Source organism: Gopherus flavomarginatus, chromosome 2 (assembly GCF_025201925.1).
Source record: "Gopherus flavomarginatus isolate rGopFla2 chromosome 2, rGopFla2.mat.asm, whole genome shotgun sequence".
Lineage (NCBI taxonomy): Eukaryota > Metazoa > Chordata > Testudines > Testudinidae > Gopherus > Gopherus flavomarginatus.
This window is the reverse complement of record NC_066618.1, coordinates 82,979,791-82,997,060: the sequence shown is the minus strand read 5'-3', so window position 1 is coordinate 82,997,060 and position 17,270 is coordinate 82,979,791. Positions and strand designations below refer to the sequence as shown.

The 17,270-nt window shown below is 40.6% G+C and overlaps 1 protein-coding gene across 4 annotated transcripts; it reads right to left on the bottom strand.

The window, feature by feature from the left end:
* Positions 1–1,616: 1,616 nt before the first annotated feature.
* Positions 1,617–15,612, bottom strand: LOC127043840 (C-C chemokine receptor type 5-like). 4 transcript variants are annotated; one of them, XM_050938051.1, is made up of 3 exons: positions 15,485–15,612; positions 14,298–14,478; positions 1,617–3,212 (listed from the first exon to the last, which is right to left on the bottom strand). In XM_050938051.1, exon 3 carries the CDS (start codon positions 3,199–3,201, stop codon positions 2,128–2,130), a length of 1,074 nt encoding a protein of 357 aa, XP_050794008.1. In that variant the 5' UTR covers positions 3,202–3,212; positions 14,298–14,478; positions 15,485–15,612; the 3' UTR covers positions 1,617–2,127. The 4 variants fall into 4 exon arrangements, with proteins under 4 accessions (XP_050794008.1, XP_050794009.1, XP_050794010.1 ...); XM_050938052.1 differs by having other exon boundaries at positions 14,298–14,475; XM_050938053.1 differs by lacking the exon at positions 14,298–14,478.
* Positions 15,613–17,270: the final 1,658 nt, after the last annotated feature.

Sequence of the window (17,270 nt, the reverse complement as noted above, 5' to 3'; positions counted from 1 at the left end):
GGCATGCATGTGTGTCTTCTCTACATGTGCTGGATCAGCAGATGTAGATAGCACTACCCAGAAAAAACACAGGCTCGGTTCTGGGGTGAAGGCACTCATCCAGGTTTATTGCTGACGAAGCATGGGCCTAGCTCTCTGGATCCATGTCTACAGGTATGTTAACACATATATGCCCGTGATAATGGACTCAGCTCAGTCAGCAGCAGGACTTTCTGCTGTCCCCTTGGCTGGACAAAGGTGCCCCTGCTTTGAGTTCTCTTTTATACATTGATACAAATAAGTTACGTACACTTCAGATGTATTACCCACATGTTATTGGCACTACATGCTGGTTCAGACAAAACATCTCCACTCATCATTCTGTCCTCCTATCCTTGTTTTTACTGGGGGTTGGTGTGTTCCTATACCATCTCCCAGGATTTTGTTTATACTATAACTCTATGTTGGGGTGTACCTGTATTAGCCTTCATGAATATCCAGTGCCCAGTACTTCTTAGGAGTATCTGTGTTTTAATAATGTCAGACATGTTTTTGCCAAGTTCATGTACCAGACAATGAATTTGTAAGCAGGCATTTGCTTTATCACAGGGCTTGACTTTGGCTCATAACATGGCTTGGCTTTGCTAACTGTGCTTCAGGCCTCAGGTCTTGAACCAGACCCCATGCTCCAGGGTCTCTCTCTCTCTCTACTACACTCCCTAGGCATAGCGTGGTGGTGGGGAGAAGAGGTCTTACCTTTTTGAGACCCTGAGCTTCTCAGGCCCTCTCTTGCAGCCTATCCCTCTCCTCTCTTCCTATCTCTCTTTTAGCTGTCCTCAGCTGATGAGATGAGCCATCTGGCTAATTGGTTAATCATTTAGTCTTAGCCAATTATCTCCCTAATTTGCCCCATGTAGGGAAGCTTACTAAGTGGTGAGTCACCCTAAGATTACTCACAGGCCACGTCCAGACTACCCGCCGTATCGGCGGGTTAAAATTGATTGCTCGGGGATCGATATATCGCGTCTAATCTAGACGCGATATATCGATCCCAGAGCGCGCTTATATCGATTCCGGAACTCCATCAACCCCAACGGAGTTCCGGAATCGACAGGGAGAGCCGCGAACATCGATCCCACACGGTGTGGACGGGTGAGTAATCCGATCTTAGATATTCGACTTCAGCTACGTTATTCACGTAGCTGAAGTTGCGTATCTGAAGATCGATTTCCCCCCCGTAGACCAGCCCTCTGTCACAGCCCCTTTAAAGAAAGTTAGCTCTTAAAGATATAAGTAATTGAATGTTTAAGTTACATATGTAAAACTGAATTCTAAATAAGGTAATGTAATGCAATAGTCAAGGGGAAAGGATTATTTTAAAGACATAGTCACTGGTTAATAGAATAGGCCTGTTTGCTGCAATTCTGGTTAACATAAGATCAGTCATATCCCTCAACAGAAAGGTGCACAATCTTTTGTTCCCCTGTTTATCCAAAACCTCTTTTTCATGGTGATTTAAGAGGTATTCCTGCCCTATAGGGAAAATAAGGTAGCAGCATAGCTGTAAATAAACCTCCCCCTACCATATAGTAGTTGATTATATTATGAAAAAAACCACTAATTTTTAAAATTCATGATAATTTTAGATCCTTTTATTCTTATTTTGTTGCAAAGCTGTTTTTGTCATAAATTCCCATTAATGAAAAATATTGAAGTAAAACAAGGCACATCAAGCTCCATATAAATTACCAATACACTCTCTGACAGCTACCTTCCTTCCAGAGTTTTTCTTGTGGTCTTTGCATATAGGTAACTGGTTCTTGAGAGAGGACATACCTCATTCTCTGCCCTCTTCACACCATCTTCTGAATTATATTTCCTGAGGAAATCACATTGACACTTTGTTCATTGGCCAGCATCCAGAGAACAAAATCTTACTACATTGGATTCCATGTTTGAAGTGGATGCTTATCAAACAGCAGTATTTAGCTTTCCTGTGGAGTTGGTAGCATTCACTGCATAGAGAATGAGAAATATTGCAGTGCCACAAAAAATTAAGGACAATGACTGTAAAAAAATTGATTAATTCCACAACATTTTAAGTTAAAAGGAGGATGAAACTTTTACTGGATATATTTCTAATGCACTTTACAAACCAATGGAGATATCATGCTCTGCAGTGGAAGGAGTGTATGTGGAGCTAACCCGTTCTAATTTATCACCATGAAGAGCTGGACAGTGTTTGCAGAGGTAGATTGCAATGTCTTTTTGGAAAAAGGTATAAAGATATTTCCTAAACTTTTCACCAGCGAAGGCATAGATCACAGGGTTGATACAACAGTGAAACATTGCAATCGCTTCTGTCACTTGGATTGCTAGCTCTACTTGACTGCTGCTCTCACAGTTGTTTAGAGAAAATGAATCTTGAAAAGTGTACATGAGAACAACAATGTTGTATGGTGTCCAGAAGATAAAATAAACAATCATTACAATAAAAATAAGCCTGACTGCCTTATGTTTTTTCTCATTCCTACGTCTCAGTAATGTTTTTATAATTTCTATGTAGCAGAAGATCATAATGACCAATGGAATGACAAGTCCCAGGATGTTCATCTTTAAAATCAGGAATTGCCTCCATTCTTTTTCATAATTTGATGGATAATGAGAGCTGCAAGTCCAGTGAGGACCTTCCTTTTGAACACTATGAAATATAAACCCTGGAAGAGAGGCTAATATTGCAAGACCCCAAATGACAACACTTGTGAGGATGCCATAGGTAACTGTCCTAGCTTTTAAAGCAAACACTGCATGGACAATGGCCAGATATCTATCTATTGTCAAAAGTATTATGAAAAACATTCCACCATAAAAGCCAGCAAAATAGACCCCTGAAAGAATTTTACACATAGCATTTCCAAAATCCCACTCATGTGCTGCATAGTAAGCCCAAAATGGCAGGGAAAAAATAAAAAGCAAATCGGAAATTGCCAGATTCAGCAGATAGATGTCAGTCATGCTTCTCAGCTTCTTGTGTTTTATCAGGATCAGCACAACGAGCACATTGCCCACCAGGCCAAATATCAGCACCAAGGAATAAAGCGGTGGCACAAAGTGGGATGCAAATTGTTTGACATCATTTGAACATGGCGCTGCATCAAGCTGTCCATCGTAATACGTTGTTGTCTGTATCTCCATCTCCGGTTCACCAGTAGAAGTGTTCATTTTGCACTGGCCTAAGAATGAAGAAATGGATGATTATTTACAAGGTACTGTATAGTATCACAGTGAAACACAGGAATGAAATACATTTTAATGTATAATCATATGTTTGTACAAGCCATTAAAATGTACTATGCGTGTTGATTTTCACTTTAGAATACCCTTTGCTGTAAGCAGGATAACAACTGCTGATGCTAAGATGTAAAAACAAAATTGCAGATCACGTTAACAAAGAATTTAAAATTAACTTGCTGTTTGAACTTGCTAAATATTGTTTCCCGCTTGTACTATGTATGAGAAGTATTTGTCTTCAGTAGGCCATGTGGCACCACTACACGGTGAAAACTAAATGCCAACTGACTAATAGTTCCAAGCTGGGATTCTAGGAAGGTGGAGTAAGTGGTTTTCAGAAGCGTTAGAATGAACCAAATAAGAGAGCAGCAGAAAAGAAGAGAAAACAGTTAATCTTTTTTAGCTTTCTGAACCACATTCAGATGTCACTAGCCCATTTCAAAGCAATAAGCCATGAGTGTGTGTGCATTGGTAGGATCTGAGTGCAAAACTTCTAAGTAGCATTCCACAGGCAAAAATTTGCAAAATGTTATTTGTCTAGAATCATAGATTATTAGGAACCTCAGGAGATCATCTAGTCCAACTCCCTGCTCAAAGCAGGACCACTCCCCAAATCACCCCCTCAAGGATTGAACTCATAACCCTACATTTAGCAGGCCAAAGCTCAAACCACTGAGCTATCCCTCCCCCTTTTTGGCAAAACTTTATTCTTTCAACAAGTTCTTAAATTTCTCGTGTAAAAGGACTTCTCTGTACTTCCATATTTGGTTTCCATTGGTTCAGGAAAAAAAAAGGGCCTGGCACTAGGGTCCACTTATCCCACTATGCAATATAAAGTGACCTTAATATCAATGTAAATTTATACCTAATATTATAGTACCAAAGTGGATTAAAGGGGCCCTTGTGTAAACGAGAATAAGGCCTTTAGTTAAGAAAATTGTTCCTCTTTATCTTTAGGCCTTATTTTCATTTACACCCAAGTGACTTTAAACTGCTGTAGTCATTCAAAGGAGCCTTGAATAAAATGAGTGTGTGTATATCTATCTATCTATCTATCTATCTATCTATCTATCTTTTACATCATCAGAGCAATGTCAAGTGGCCTTTCTGTAAATGAGAATCAGGCTCTCTTTTTGTTCTTGTGCTTGTGATAATCTCCTTGTATACAACAAATAGCTGATTTACCTGTTAACTGGGAAAATGTGAAAGAAGAGATTAGACAACTAGAACCTATGTTGTGGGATGAAATGGAAAGTTTCAACTCTCTTGCAGTTCAGATCAAATCCAAACAATGAAAAATGTTTATTTGTAGACTTCTAAAGAAAACCTATCAGTGTTCTCTAGCATCCAAGGAATATTCACCGTGTTGTGCTCAGCTGCTAACTTGCAAGAGATTTCACAATATATAAATTGATATTCAAACTCCTTCCTGAATGACATCTAATTATTTAGAAACCATCATATTTTCTGTGCCATATTCTTGTATTTTAAATCTTTTGTTTAAAAAAATACTCTTACAATGTCCATTTTGAATGTATCCATAGTTAGGATTGGTTATCTTGTTCTAATTACTGGATTCTGCTGACATTTAATACTAGATTATAATGAGCCACTTGATTCGAGATTTTATTTCCTCTTATGGCAATGGCCTTTTGCCTGAATGCTAACATGTTATTTCTTCAATATCAGAAATGCCTACTCTCTGGGGTATGAAAGTTGGTTGGAGTTAATGATTTAATAGATCTTTTCCATCAGTAACAGCAGAGCTAGGAAAACTGTTAGCAGCTGTTTGCAAATTATTAGTGAACACATTTTGCTATTTAAATATGTTCGTTATACAAAAATATTCAAAGGTTTTATATAAAATATTTTAACCTATGGATTTTTCATGAATTATTCACTAAGAGTATAGCTTTGAATATTCATTATTTATAATTAAGGATTTGTACTGTGCAATTGGTCACATAAGTGACATGATATTGTTTCCCCTCCTTGCTCAGATGACTGCAACTTTTATAAACAGGAGGGTTTGACTAAGTCCTTTCCAGTGTACTGTGGTGTGGATGCATCTACACCAGTTTCTGCGACCATTCTTGCAAACCAAATAACTCATACAAATGTTTACAGAAAATAAATTAAAAGGTTGTAAATACTGAGGAGTCTTTCATGGCTAAGCAAAGGCTACAAACATTCTTGCCTTGTAGTGTTTTGAGTGAGTGTACTATATTTGAAAAAGGACAGAAGTTTTGGGTGTGATGTTTGCCACCTCATCTGCAATGACAGTTTCAGTGGAGGAGCAAAGCACACAAAACTCTCGGTGGTGATAGTTAATACTGCACACATCTTTTGTTGTGTTTTCCCTGCTAGGTTGGGATTCAGCTTTGTGGCTGTACAATCTTTCGGGAGGTGCTTTGCTGCACAGTTCCCCAGTGATGTTGTGGCACCATCTGCGTTCATCCAGAGGAACTCTTCATTCAGTGCTTAATTCATGTCCCTCTCCTGCTGATGGTTAAACATTGTACAGCCTCTGGTTTGCTTGGCCTGTTTAACCAAAATATATTATTTACAAGTAAATCCCACATTTAAAGAACATTAAGGCTGCAAAGTCTTGCATTGTAAAGTCAGGAAATGTCAGCATGAAGGTTGCCTGTTAGTTAACGCACTCAGCTACAAAGTGGATCATAGAGCTCAGAGCCCTTAAGGTAGGTCCGTGATGTACTGAGGCACAATCCAGACTAATGAGTAGCTGTGTCACTCCTGCCTGTAACCTGGGGTGCCCTTTTCAATACCTTGCTGCTGTAGCCACTGAACAGGACTGCTCACAAACAGCCACCGGCATGTAAATCACTCACAGGTATGTCTGTTTCAGTTGCAGCCAGTCAGCCACAGCTTGGCTCTTACCAGCTTTAAAGATTACCCCAGGCTGACCCCAACACACTCCCAGTCCCAGATTTCCCCCCAGAAAACTATGTCCTGTATTGCTCAGTGCTCTCCTGGATAGTACAACTATATTAAGTCAATTATTCCTCTAAGAGAAAAATATCTCAATTTATTACCTTAAATAGTTATCCAGATACTTCAATTTAAACACACTGGATTAGATAAAACTGTAAAACAAATTTATTAACTACAAAGGGAGAGATTTTAAGTGAGTACAAGTAATAAGGCATAAAATAGTTACAAGAAAAATAAAGATAAAATGCTTACTGGTATCTACTTAAGAAACTATATTATACTTATCATTTAATACATGGCCCCTTGATTTATTTATTGTGCACAGTCCAAGCCCTGCACTGAATACATAATTAACAATTTCCTAAGACTTTTTATAGGTGCTCATCACTAGACCATCTGAGTGCCTCACAAACATTAATAAGTTTATCTTCAAAACATCCCTTTGAGGTAAAGGATATTATCCTCATTTTACAAATGAGGAACTGAGATACAGAAAGATCGAGATAAATAATGTCCACTAATTTTGTGTGCCGATTTGAGATATTTAGGGCTGACTTTTCAGACCATTTAGCATTATGTAACACTTCAAAGCACAGCTCCCATTGACTTCAGTTGCAGTTGTGTTTGCTCAGCACTTCTGCAAATCAGATCCTGGGGTCTCAAGCTGGGTACCCAGAAAAAAAAGCACACTCAATTAGTGACCTCTTGTGAAAAGTCTGATTTACGTGACTTGTCAAGAATACCATAAGAACTCTGTGGCAGAACTGCCTGTAAGATATAATCAGAAGAACATTGTGACCATGCTTTTGTTCTGAATCGGTAATTTCATTTCAGAAGTTCCAGTGGTTCCCATTCTCATGATGCTTTACAGTTGATGTTCGTAATGTGAAATCCAGGATCATTCTGTGTGTAAGTACAATGGACCCATTCAGGCTTCTTCATGCAGAGCTAGCCTACCATTCAAGAATAAGAGATCTGAGATTTCATGAGTCTTAATTTCACAGCTGAGTGATTTTTGAGAGCCCTTTATGACTAAATTTGCTGATAGGGTGAGTTTTGAGGGTGCCCTATGCCTGAGTTTGCTAGTAGGAGTTATCAGGTCCCCTATACCTGAATTTGCTGGCAAGGGAAAAGGGTAAATTTTGAGGGTTGCCCCTACCCCCCAAATTAGTATGCGCCAACATTTTCTTATTTTTTTTTTAAAGAATTCCTTCATCCCTTTGGTTTCCCCCACAACCAGCTGCAGTGATAATGAGGATGTGGGACAATCACCTCGAATGTCTCTCTCCTCAATCTGCATTCAAGGATGTCTGAGTTTGAAAAAGTTGGATGAATCTCCAAACATTCACCAGACTGAGATAACAGGTGGGAATAAGTTTTGAGACCCCACCTTTGTAGCTGAGGGGCTTCTACTGCTGTAGAAATGCAGGATTGGGTGAGTCAGAGCACTGAATGACACATTAAAAAACTTAAGATTCTGAGCTGAAGCCTAATGAAGTCAATAGGAGCCTGTGCATTAACTTCCTTGAACTATATACTTCCACCAAATGAAGAAAGGCTACTTCTCTTGTAGCTTTTTGTGCTAAACTTTACCATTGTCACCTGTTTTCCCACAACTGCAGCAGAATCAGGCTCTCTTCTTCTCAATATGTGAAGAGGCTGATAGATGGCAGTCTCATGTAGCTTTTCTCTTATGAACTACTGTAAAATTCCACGTAGCATAAAAATCTAATACCAAACAAACCAACAAAAACTGACTTATGAAACGTTCTGCTTTTAGGCTGCTGGTGTCAAAATTTGTTCTATGCGGTATTCTTGTAGCCTAATTGTAGTGTGACAGATAGAAGTTGGTCCAATAAAATATATTACCTCATCCACCTTGTATCAAAATTTAGTAGAAGTGTTGCCTAATTCAGAATCCAATTTTGTCTGCCTCAGCATTTTATTTTACTTTGTGTACAGTCGCTCTCACTTTAAAGTCTGTCAGAGTTGTCTACAGAAGAGACTCTACTGAGGTATACAGGATAACCAGAGCCTGCCTGCCATGAAAAGAAAGAAACCATTGAGAAGTAAAGGAGAAGGGAGGAAAATCAAGTACTTGGGAGAAAGTTTCATTCCCTAACACCAATCTTAGCATCTATCTGGAAAATTTCACTATGTGAAGACCCTGTTTAGTAGGGATGATAATGTCCATCTCTGAGGGATGTCTCTCAGCCTGTTTTGTGTTTAGAGATAGCTCTGTTGTGAGAACATGTGGGTGACAGTTCCCCTTCTCTGGATCACGTAACCTTCATATGGTGGAGATTCAGAGGGTAAGTTTTCTGAGGAGATTTTCACAAAAGCAGAGCTCTAGTATCAAGATCCTTCTCATAAGAACGTAAGAATGGTCCTACTAGGTCAGACTAAAGGTCCCTCTAGCCCAATATCCTGTCTTCTGACATTGGCCAATGCCAGGTGTCGCAGGGGGAATGAACAGAACAGATAATCATCAAGTGATCCATTCCATGTTGCTCATTCCCAGCTTCTGGCAAACAAACACTAAGGACACCATTCCTGCCAATCCTGGCTAATAGCTATTGATGGACCTATCCTCTATGGATTTATCTAGTTCTTTTTTGAACCCTGTTATAGTCTTGGCCTTCACAACATCCTCTGGCAAAGAGTTCCACAGGTTGACTGTGCATTGTGTGAAGAAATACTTTCTTTTGTTTGTTTTAAACCTGCTGCCTATTCTTTTCATTTGGTAACCCTGGTTCTTGTGTTATGAGAAGGAGTAAATAACACTTCCTTATTTAATTTCTCCACACCAGTCATGATTTTATAGACCTCAATCATATCCCCCCTTAGTCATCTTTTTTACAAGCTGAAAAGTCCCAGTCTTATCAATCTCTCCTCATACGGAAGCTGTTCCATACCCCTAATCATTTTTGTTGCCTCTTTCTCTCAATCACTGTCTCCAAGGCTAAACCACAACAGCTTCTATCTTATGTGCAAATCAAATGTGGGTGAGTAGACAAATGCATGCAATAAAGCAGTGGTTTTCAACCTGTGGTCCGCAGACTATGTCTAGGATTTTCCTCCATTTGAAATTCTTAGGGGTCCACAAATGACAAAAGGTTGAAAACCACTGCAATAAAGTATCAACTTTTTGCAATCAATATAAAACTAGAAATATATTCTCTAAAATACCTGCAGGAAATTCATTCCTCTCATCCACACAGACATTCTTAGTTAAGAAAGATTCCAAGGAGTAGGAAATTCTATACAAATTGCAAAGGAAATCACTATTTGCATGTATTTTTTAAGAACTTGAGCCTAATAATTATTTCTGCTTGTGTACATTCAGAGAAGAGGAGTGTTCAGCTTGTTTGTCTGCTTGTCACTTAACAGTAATCCAGGGATGCATATTTTAGGCATCTGCAGGAAATGCTGCCTGCAGAATCATCCCCAAAGAAATCCCTATCCTCACATAGTAAGTTCCCACAGGCTTTTGGGAGGATGGTTCTATAAAGGACAGCTATTTTCCTGCCTTCTTCCCCTCCTGCTGTCCACCCACCTGCTGAAACTGCAGAACTATTGATGAGGAAGCCTGCAGGGTACTTTTTGCTGGGGGGTAAAGTGTGAATTACATCATTGTTGTTCATCTTCCCACACACCTTCCACACATACAGGCCAGTTTTGCAGGGTATTGTTGCAGTTTCTGGCCTGGTCTGTGGACATGGTGGGTGGCTAGATGGTATAGACTTCAATCTAGTTAAAGCTTCAGACCTTGGAGAAGGGGAGCTCTCACCAGCTCTTACCCCTTCCAGGCCTGGAAATGTCCTTGTACTCAGTATTTTCAAAAGTTCAGCAACTCTGTAGTTTGACTTTCACTATGTCCACTTCCAACTGATCTGTCATCTTGTCACGTGAAATTCATTAACAAAAATACTCTTTCAGCATATGTTTTGCTACATGAAATAGAAAGTATGTAAGAACCTAGTTTTTTTTTCAATTTCTTGAAGTTTCTGCTTCCAGTTGGGTTTGTCATCTTGAAAATCAAAGTATTTCTCTTTCGTACTTGTGCAGTCTAGAAACTCAGGAGACAAAATGACTTTAGATTGTACAAAATTTTTCACATAACTTATCCATGTCAGAAACTTTATCAGTTTTGCGTGCTTAAGCTTCAGTAAACTCTTCAAAGGAACGATTTGCCAATAAGACAGTTTCTTGCGCACATTGTTTTCACTGAGGTTATATCTGTTTTGTAAATAATTTTGAGCTCGCTGATAAAAATAAAAGCAGAACCTCTGTTTCACACTTCCTTCAATCACTTTCACTGAGAGTCTTTAGTTTGAAAGTCACAGCATAACCACAAATGTTTTCATTTATCTGCATTCTAGTTTCTTGTCTACACTGGATATCAATTTGAACAATGAAGTTACTTTGAATGAGTTTGACTCCAGAGCTTTAGTAGTGCCTGTGAATATTTTTAGAGCACGGTTCAAGAAGAAACAGTACAATTCAGCAATTTCATTCCAAAACTATCCCATATTACTCCAGGACATTTATATGTTTCCAACAATTGAAAGTGACGTGTACGCTCTTTTCAACATATTGCTACTGAGTTAATAGCACGTACAAGTGACAGCCAACGCGTGACTATGTGACAGAATTTTACTGTTTTCTGCCCCAGCAAATGCACAAAACTCTTTAAGCTGATGAATTCTTAGTGAGTGAATGTTAAAATGGCTGTAAACTTTTAAAACTAGGTTTTGTACATCAATGTTGAGTTGGTTACTGCACATCTTGCACTGTTGTGTGTGATGACCAAAACAATGGGCAGCAAGAAGATCATGGTTTCTCTCTTTCAATTTTTGTAAAACACTGTTAAATGTAGAAAAATTAACACTCATGCTGTCTGTCTCCTCTTAGCATCTGTTAAGAGGCCAAGAGAAGAGATTAAAGAGGCTAGGACTTTTCAGCTTGGAAAAGAGGACACTAAGGGGGGATATGATAGAGGTATATAAAATCATGAGTGGTGAGGAGAAAGTAAGTAAGGAAAAGTTATTTACTTGTTCCCATAATATAAGAACTAGGGGCCACCAAATGAAATTAGTGGGCAGTCGGTTTAAAATAAATAAAAGTTCTTCTTCACAAAGAGCACAGTCAACCTGTGGAACTCTTTGCCTGAGGAGGTTGAGATGCTAGGACTATAACAGGGTTTAAAAGAGAACTAGATAAATTCATGGAGGTTAAGTCCATTAATGGCTATTAGCCAGGATGGGTAAGGAATGGTGTCCCTAGCCTCTGTTTGTCAAAGGGTGGAGATGGATAGCAGGAGATAGATCACTTGATCACTACCTTTTAGGTTCACTCTCTCTGGGGCACCTAGCAGACAGGATACTGGGCTAGATGGACCTTTGGTCTGACCCAGTATGGCCCTTCTTATGTTCTGTTTGGTATAGTATGGTATGGTGCTGTATGACTAGCAGATATTTCCCAAGTTGTGCATTTGGGACACTTGAAGCAAGAGGGTGTCAGCCCTGACTGACTCAGTTATGGCATCACAGCTCATTGCTCAAGGAGCACACTGTGTTAATTTAAGTTTCCAAAGGTGGTTTGGTCAAAACCTCCTCACAGCAGTCAGTGAGAATGAATGTTGCAAAACTACAAGAGAACACAGCCATATAAGAAGATGGAGTTTCCCTTATCAGCAGTGCTAGCTCAGAGAACAAAAACACACGCCCAAGTTTTCCTTCCCTTTTCAGGGCTCAAACACAAGGCTTCCCCTTGCCAATGGATAAAGAAGTAAAACAAGTGGAGGCCAACCTAGGTGATGGTGTTCTTTGATTTAAGCTGCAATGTTCACAGGACTGGTGATTTCGATGAGGTCTGGTGGGGTGGGGAGAATTTACTTTTAGCAACTCTTAATCGTTATTGTGGTTAAGTCTGCCAAGGGCAGCTAGAGCTTTGCACGGCTGCACTTTCAGGTGGAGTTTGTGTAAGCCCCAAATCTAAATGAAATCAAATACTGAGTCACCCTCTTCCCAGGTGTTGGAAGGAGATGCTGGTTAGTTCCTCCCAGCAGACGTGGCTCAATATCTCTGCCCTGGATTTAATATAGTAACTCTCTGGTCAGAAGGAACACTGGGAATCTCTTCAGGGAAACCCTTAGGACCAGCTAACCTTGGGGAGAAAGCAAGGGTCACCCTCATCTTGCTCTATTTGAGTTACCAACTAGAAGATCACACATTTGTATTCTGTGTAGGCCAAGCATGTTCACCCACTAGGGACTCCTCACATCCCTCCATTTCCCACCCTGAAATTCCCCATGTGCCACCCTCCCATCCCCAGGACTGACCTTAAGTGTTTTGTTGCTCAGGGAGATAAATGTTTTCAGTGGCTCTACACAAGGCACCCGTGCATTCATACAAATCTTGTTGATTTGGCACCTCCAAATGCTGGTGCCCAGGGTGGTTGTCCTGCCCACCCACCCCTAAGCTGGCCCTGTCCATCCCCCTATATTTCCAGGACTCCCTACATCTCCCCAAATTTCCCTCTGCCAAGGTTCTTTGTGCCCCCCATCTCCCTTCCCTCTCATTCACATCTTCCCACCCACCAGGGGTTCTGTAGGCCATGCCTCCTTCCCCCAGACAAGGTCCTCTAATCTCCCCTACCAGGGGTTCTGTGCCCCCAATCTTCCCTTCTTCAAATACCCTCTTCACTCCCATGCTACAGGCTCTGTCTGCCCTCCATTCTCATCCTTAAATCCAATGCTCAGGGCTTATGGGACTCCATACCAGTGGCTATGTGCACTCCCCTATTTCCCTCTCCCTCCACTCCATTATTTGTCTTCTTTCTGTCTGTGAGAGGACAAGTAGAGATGGAATGTTGTATTATTCAGACAGTGTTAATGGGTGCCAACCAAGCAGTTGTTTGGTCTACAGCCAGTTGCAGAAGTGCTTGAAGCTGTGGATCTGCTAAACAGCAGGGGTTCCATTTGTTCCTCATTCCGACCCCCACTTTCAGTTTTCTGATTTTCCCCAAAACCAACAGGGCTCTGGCCGTTGATTCTAGAACATTCTTTGAAATTTTGCAAGTAATTGGAGCTCAAAAGTTATAATGTTACAGACTGAAATGCTTTTGAGTTGAGTATAATGCCAATAAAACCCAAGGGAATGAAGTAAGTGTGAACTACATTCTGTTCAGAGCAGGGTGAAATTACTACTCCAGTTTCTAAGGTATAAGCCAAGCCCTAAAGCAAGTCTTCCCCTTCCTAGAATTTAATCAGCACAACACAGTATTTTCTAGAGGTCCATCTTCCTTTGGATAATACTGGCCTCTTCCTTTCTATACATGACAGCTGAGCCTTGAACACTGAGACCCAGCTGCATCTACTCTCAAATCACTTACCTCTTGCCAATATCATTCTATATCCCTGAAGATTTGGCAGGAAAATGATAGATTTGGCCCTTCCTGGATGAAACCTGGCCTTGCCCTCAGGGGACTTCCAAGACCCAGATGCTTTATATTCCTCACTAAAAGCAAAAAGACATTCTTGCAAAAATTGCAAGTTCCTGAGCCTTTTTGCTGTTATATACAAATAGTTAATTTAAAGGATCGCAATCAGATGATCAAGTTTTTCCTTACATTGTAGCTTCCCATTAAAAGAGTGGAACACTAACTATCAGTATAGCAAGACCTCACAATATTAATTCCACACGTAGCCAAATGCTAGCTGTAACCGACCTTCAAAAATGCATTGTTTTGGCATCAACGTGTCCTATATGCTCAACATATTCAGAAAAGCACACATATAATACTTTTTTTTCCTACAGCAGAAGTGCCTGTGAAAGCATTGTACAAACACTAATGAATTAAGCTCCACAATACAGTAGAACCTGAGAGTTATCAACACGTCAGGAATGGAGGCTGTTTGTAATTCTGAACAAAACATTAAGGTTGTTCTTTCAAAAGTTTACATCTGAACATTGACTTAATATAGCTTTGAAACTTTACTATGCAGAAGAAAAATGCTGCTTTTAACCATCTTAATGTAAATGAAACAAGCACAGAAACAGTTTCCTTACCTTGTCAAATCTTTGTTTTAAACTTTCCCTTTTTTTAGTAGTTTATGTTTAACACAGACCTGTACTGTATTTGCTGCTTTTTTGTCTCTGCTGCTGCTTGATTGTGTACTTCCAGTTCCAAACGAGCTGTGTGGTTGACAGGTCAGTTCGTAACTCTGGTGTTCGTAACTCTGAGGTTCTACTGTAGCACAGTGAGTAAGAGAAACCAGGGCACAAAGAAATGAAATTAATTCCTCAAAGTCGCCAAGCAAGTCTGTGACAGAGGTGGTAATAGGACTCAGCACTCCAGAGGCCAGTCTCATGCTTTAATTACTAGGCTCTACTTCCTCTCATATGACTGATTCAGAGAAAATCAGATTGAAGCAATTCAAACAGTTCTAGAGAATTTAACAGCTCCTGCAGTCACAATCCTTTCAGAGTGGGATGATATATATAAAAAGTGGGATAATGCTCTATACCAGAGATTCTCTATCCTGGGGTTCACAGCCAGATGTCAGAGGGTCATGACCACCCTGCCCTTCCTATTTTGCTAATGGGGAAGGTGGGTCTCAGTACCAAAAAGAACCACCACTGCTCTATCCTATATAACTACAATTGCTAATTTACAATGGAATTGCACATTATATGAAGACAGGGCTTACACCAAGTGTTTGTACTGCCAGTTCCAGTGCAGTTTTCCTGGACCACTCCTGCCACAGACTTTAATTCTCTCTAAGCAGTAGAGAGCCTCTTTACATGTGGCAATAAGATGTTAAATGGTACAGCTTCAGCATAGTGCAATACGAGTTGCAAGCTCAGCTCGTGGCATGCAATAAAACTGACACCCTCTAGATCAGATATGAAGGATTTTATGTTTTATGTGCTCATGTTCTTAAATGAAGCCGTCTTCAGATCAAAGTTTTCCAGAAACACTTCCAAATCCAAAATCCAGAGTTGTTTTTAATATAATGTTGGAGAGAGTTTTCAACAAGACTTCTTCTATTTGTCCTGATGGCTTTGGTCATTCCACTGCATTCCCAACTAGCTCCTAGTTTCCTACCTGGTTTCCCGCTCAAATGGTTCTGAAAAGCTGCATCCCTTGCTTCATTACACCATCATTAGTGTTAATTCTTAATAATTTACTATACCTTTTCACTTAATAAATGACAGAGAGAGAGAGAGAGAGAAAAGATAGATAAGATACTCACTGATTTACCAGGCTTCTTATGGAAGATAACTGTGCTTCTGTTTTTGTGACCAGTAGGGTGATTAATCCTATCTACTTCTTCAGAAACTAGGAAACATGGAGCTTCCTGTGTCAAGAGAATTCTGCTGTATCTCAGATGTTTTGCAAGCATTATTACACTAAGTGAAGGAAGAGTTCTTCTTTTCTAAAAATGCACCTTCGACAACCAGTTCCATCTAGAACTTAATGGAGACCTTACAGCGCTGAATTCTGAGAGTGCATGTTAATTGCATAATTGAGGGTTTAGAGCTCCAATCCTGCAGATTCACTAGTTCAGATACTGTGTCACAACTGGATTGTGGACAGAGCATGAGTCAGGCAAAGCTGGGCAGCAGAGGGTCAGAGACCGAGATAGGCCAGAGGACAAACCAAGAGTCAGTTATCAGGAGGCAGGCAGGGTCAGAAGCCAGAGTCTAGGATCTTTCTCACACATGGTCTGAAGCAAGACAGTCTACACTGTTGCTCAGACGACTGTCTAGCATGGCTTCCTGGCTTATGAACCAGTGCCAACCAATCAGTGGGCTGCAAGAAGCTGCCACTTAGGTCCAGCTGAGCGGTACTTCCTGCTGGGCCCTGCCTCACAGGAACCTCCCATGGGAGCTTAGCTTAAGTCTCTTGTGGTGATGTTGAGGTGTCAGTGGCCCACACCCCTCCATGGTTCCTAGTTCTAGTCCTGTAGGTTCTTATATCAACTTCTTCTTCATGTCCCTTTTTGGGGTGATGCAATTTCAGGTGTATCTGGATGAGCCTTGTGAAATTTCTCTACCAGTTTAGTGGTGTTGATATGTAAGGCAGGATCCCAAGCATGCTTCTCAGGGCTGTAAATTTCCCAGTCCATCAGATAATACAGGTGGCCATGTACCCATTAGAATTTGAGGGTGACATGCACTTTATATTCCTTTAAATGGACCTGGATTTCAACTGGAGGAGGTGGTCATGTGGTTCAGTGAGGGAAGGGGATCTCTGTGTAAGGCTTCAGAAGGGAAACATGGAAAACTGTGTGTATTTTGAAAAACGGGGGAAGCTTGAGTTTCAGTGTAATCGAGTTATTCTGCTGGCATATTGGGAAGGATCCCAGGAACTCATGGTCCAATTTGCAGCAAAGTGTCTTGGTCTTTAGGTGTTTGGCAGAGAACCATATCTACTGTAAATACTGGAGCTTCTAGTCAACAACAGTTTACATGCCTCTTGTAGGCCTTCTTAGTCTCTAAGTGGTTATTGAGTTCTTATTGAATCAGAGCCAAACGGTGATGGCAGGGTTTGGGGAGGCCACTGGTAATGCTGGTTGAAACAGAGGTGGAACCCGTAATTAGCAAAGAAGGAGTTCCTACCTGTAGAGGCATGGTTGGGGTTATTGTAGGATACCTCTGAGTGTAGCAGAAGCATGGGCCAGTTCTCTTGATGATAATTTATGAAGCATCTCAACTACTGTTCCAATACGTGGTTCACTCATTCTGTTTGTCCATCTGTTTGGAAGTGGTTTGCAGTGAAATGCAGTGGAGGTGAATATCCAGATGTCCAGTAGACTGAAAGTTTCACACCAGAAGTGAGGGATGAATTGTGGGCTTCACTTGGAAACTATGTGGTCTGGGAGTCCATGGAGCTGGATCATTTTGTGCAGTCGGAACTGGGCAGTAGCAACTGGAAGTGCAGTGAGGTTCCCAGGTCAGGTTCCCAGATCAGGTTCTACTTAATGACAGAATGGTGGTTCTGGAGCATGGAGCTCTGGTGGTGGCTAGGCCACACAT